Here is a 1,048-nt window from a genome sequence, read left to right as displayed (position 1 = left end):
CCTTGCGTCCTATTGACGTTGCACCTGAGTGAGCCAGTGTCTCCTCAGTGTATTTACCCGGACACCGGTCCGCGTGTCTGAGCACAGCGTGTTTAGCCTCTGGTGTAATGTGGGTACTTTATAATCACTACAGTACAATGCACGGTTCCGCGCTCCATCCAGATGTCTGACGATTTTCAGTTTTGAGATTTCTTCAATTCCCCTGTTTCTCAATGACTGACGAAGCACCCGAACAAGACTATCCAGAAGTCCGAGAGATCCTCGGTTCCGTATGTAATGATCAAGAAGTAGCCAGTGCCCTGTATGCTTTTCTAATCTCTGGTAACATTGGTACAGCTCGGGCTGTGGGTTCTCTCTCACCAGCTTTCATAGCAGCCTCTCTCTCTAATATACCTGTTCCGGAGGGGAAAAATCCAGCTCTCTGGAAGGGCACGATTGCGTCTCTCCTGGCGGCCGCCAGAGATGAGGCAGCTGACCAACTACTAGTCCAAGTAACCCGAGCTAAGAGGGACGTCAGTGAGTCCTCCACTCCGTTGCTTGGCAAATCTACTGCTCAGAAGCGGCGGCAATCTAAACTGCTGACCTCATCTATGAAGTTGTTGGCGACGAAGCTTGGTTGCAGCGGCCTACCGGCAAGTTTGGTCCCCCCGCAGAAAATGTTCGACTGCTTATGGTTGAATATGACCACGTTCGTCGACTTTAACAAGTTCATGTCGCAGACATCGGAGCTTTCGTCGAACGCGGCCGACGGCGTCCTTGGCAAGGACTCCTTGCTGAAGACTTGGAGGGCCGCCCAGTTTTAATCAAGTCCACATCTACGCCACAAAATGGAGCCAAACAGCAGCGGGAACGTAATCTTACTGCTAAATGGTCCCGAGCGTTTTGGTGGTTCGCCATCGCTCTATTGTCCGTACAGGAAGCACTCCATCTGAAAGATGGCTCGCTCGGGAACAGTGTCGACATCCCCAATGCTTGCCTCGCCAACGTCGAGCTCGAAGGTCAACCTATTGACAATGTGATGATTCTCGATCTTCTTCAATACTTCCAC

At 51.3% G+C, this 1,048-nt stretch overlaps 1 protein-coding gene across 1 annotated transcript; it reads left to right on the top strand.

Annotated features, from left to right (window-relative positions):
• Positions 1-212: 212 nt before the first annotated feature.
• On the top strand, positions 213-803 carry Pmar_PMAR016297 (hypothetical protein; the record flags this gene model as incomplete). The annotated part of the gene is made up of 1 exon (XM_002767589.1): positions 213-803. One exon carries the CDS (start codon positions 213-215, stop codon positions 801-803), a length of 591 nt encoding a protein of 196 aa, XP_002767635.1.
• Positions 804-1,048: the final 245 nt, after the last annotated feature.

The sequence above is a fragment of the Perkinsus marinus genome, assembly GCF_000006405.1.
Source record: "Perkinsus marinus ATCC 50983 genomic scaffold scf_1104296970500, whole genome shotgun sequence".
NCBI classification, from domain to species: domain Eukaryota; phylum Perkinsozoa; order Perkinsida; family Perkinsidae; genus Perkinsus; species Perkinsus marinus.
This window is presented reverse-complemented; position numbering and strand designations above follow the sequence as displayed.